The 2,228-nt window shown below is 36.7% G+C and overlaps 1 protein-coding gene across 1 annotated transcript; it reads right to left on the bottom strand.

Annotated features, from left to right (window-relative positions):
• Positions 1–1,037: 1,037 nt before the first annotated feature.
• LOC117117270 (C4b-binding protein alpha chain-like) lies at positions 1,038–2,170 on the bottom strand (the record flags this gene model as incomplete). The annotated part of the gene is made up of 4 exons (XM_033261528.1): positions 1,038–1,202; positions 1,401–1,565; positions 1,705–1,869; positions 2,051–2,170. Coding segments are annotated over 4 exons (615 nt in total), but the record flags the coding sequence as incomplete, so codon positions are not given.
• Positions 2,171–2,228: the final 58 nt, after the last annotated feature.

The raw sequence follows: 2,228 nt of genomic DNA, 5'->3' as shown, positions 1-2,228 counted from the left end.
GGAGTCAGTCTGGCCTAGCCAAACGACTTAGTCAAGGATCCGCTTGAGTTGGCCGTGTCATACTTCCAATGTCAACACCAAATTCTAGGAGGACCCAGATACATGTAATACTGTCAATGTGTGAAAGTTTGACGTTAATCCGTTTAGTAGTTTTTAAGTTATGTGCCAAGAAGGACACACACATCACGGAATCCGGGGTTTGAAATGCAAGGCATTCAACTCCATTCTATGTGAATATGATGATTAACTCTTTCGCTACAGCGAGCCGCTCACAGCGGCGCAGATAAAATATGCAGTTTGAGCGGAAAGCCGCTGACAGCGGCTTGTTGACGTCACAGTAAACAAATGATGATATCCCGGGGATATCCCCATGACGTTTGCATATATTATATTGAACAACAATCTGCATGACATTTGACCTTATTTTGAGCCGTTGAGGGCGGCTCTCTGTCTGAATAAAGGCTGAAACAGGCTTCAAGCAGGCATTGTTGTTTTGAGTAACATTTCAATGGCTGCCCTTGGGAGACGTTTTAACTGCAGAAGAAGTGCTTCGCAGACTTGCACAGTGGGATGTCAATGATGATGATACCCAGAGTGATAGTGACTGTTCAAATACTGCCACTGAATGACAAGATGACATGGATATTAGCGATGATGATAGGTAGGCCTAGCTAGGCCTAGTCATGATAGTGATGATAGTGAAAGTGTGCATAACACTGGCACCAACGACAGTGACAGTGACTCTTATAATTAGACAGAGAAGGTCTCAAGGATAAAGAATATATATACTTTTGTATATTTTTGAAAGCCAATTAAAAACTTATAACGCTTTTTCTGTATATCTCCTATTTTCCCCAAATTCCCTGCATTTTATTCCGTCCAGATATGGGAAATATGGAATAGGAAATTACGTAGTGAAAGAGTTAAAGCTTCCTGTATCGACTAAACAAATTGAATACCTCTAGCATAAAAATGAAAAAAAAAGATTAATTGTTTTTACAAGTTGAAAATTAAAACATAATATTGAACAGATTTACCATAGCATTCTGGAAATTGATCCTGATACTGTCCATCTAGGCACAAAGTACTGTTGACACCAACTAACGTGTATCCATCTCTACATGTAAATGTTGTTTTACCTCCATGAGACAGATCTGAATTTACCTCACCATTAAGAACCAATTGAGGGCGTTCACAGTTAGCTGGTGACCAAATGTAAATTTGCAATGATAGTGTTTAGAAAATTAGACTAATCAAGAAGTTGCTCTCGGCAGTTCTGTCTTATGTTTTGCAACTCAATAATAGAAAAAAGAAATATTTAAAATTAAAAGTAAATTTTATTTTAAATTAAATTCAAAATTAAAATTGTAGATAAAATAACTCAAGATCAAACACGATACCTTTGCATTCTGGGAATGATGAGCTGTATAGACCATTATCGCATGTGATCCTTAGTTCTCCTACCAATGTGTAACCAACATCACATGTAAATATGATGGATCCTCCATGATTATAGCTTCCTGTGTACTGACCATTGGATATACTGATTGACGCCTCACAGTTTGCTGAAAGGATGTGTTATAAATTTTATTTTATAAGTCTATAACACGTTGCAAATTGAATACCTTTAGTCATACAGACACATGACAGCTAACAGAAACATAATAATAATTAAAAGACAAAAAAAAGACATTTATTAATTACCATAGCATACTGGAAATTGATCTTGGTACTGTCCATCCAGGCACAAAGTACTTGCGACACCAACTAACGTGTATCCGTCTCTACATGTAAATGATGTTTTACCTCCATGAGACGCATCTGAATTTACCTCACCATTAAGAACCAATGGAGGGCGCTCACAGTTAGCTGGTGATCGAAAAAAAAATTTGCAATAATAGTGTTTAGACAATTAGACTGAACGAGAGGTTTTCTTGGCAATTTTGTCTTATCTTTTGCCAATAAGTACAAGGAAATAGAATTTTTTTTTATTAAATTCAAAACTATAATTGTAAATTAAAAAACTGAAGCTCAAACACAATTATTATACCTTTGCATTCTGCATATGATGAACTATATTGACCATTATCGCATGTGATCGTTGATTCTCCTACCAACGTGTAACCAACATCACATGTAAATATGATGGATCCTCCATGATTGAAGCTTCCTGTGTACAGACCATTGGCTATACTTATTGCCGCCTCACAGTTGGCTGAAAGGAAGTT

This window comes from Anneissia japonica, unplaced genomic scaffold (assembly GCF_011630105.1).
Source record: "Anneissia japonica isolate Jap-2015-1 unplaced genomic scaffold, ASM1163010v1 scaffold87149_len2251_cov226, whole genome shotgun sequence".
In the NCBI taxonomy this organism is placed as follows: domain Eukaryota; kingdom Metazoa; phylum Echinodermata; class Crinoidea; order Comatulida; family Comatulidae; genus Anneissia; species Anneissia japonica.
This window is presented reverse-complemented; position numbering and strand designations above follow the sequence as displayed.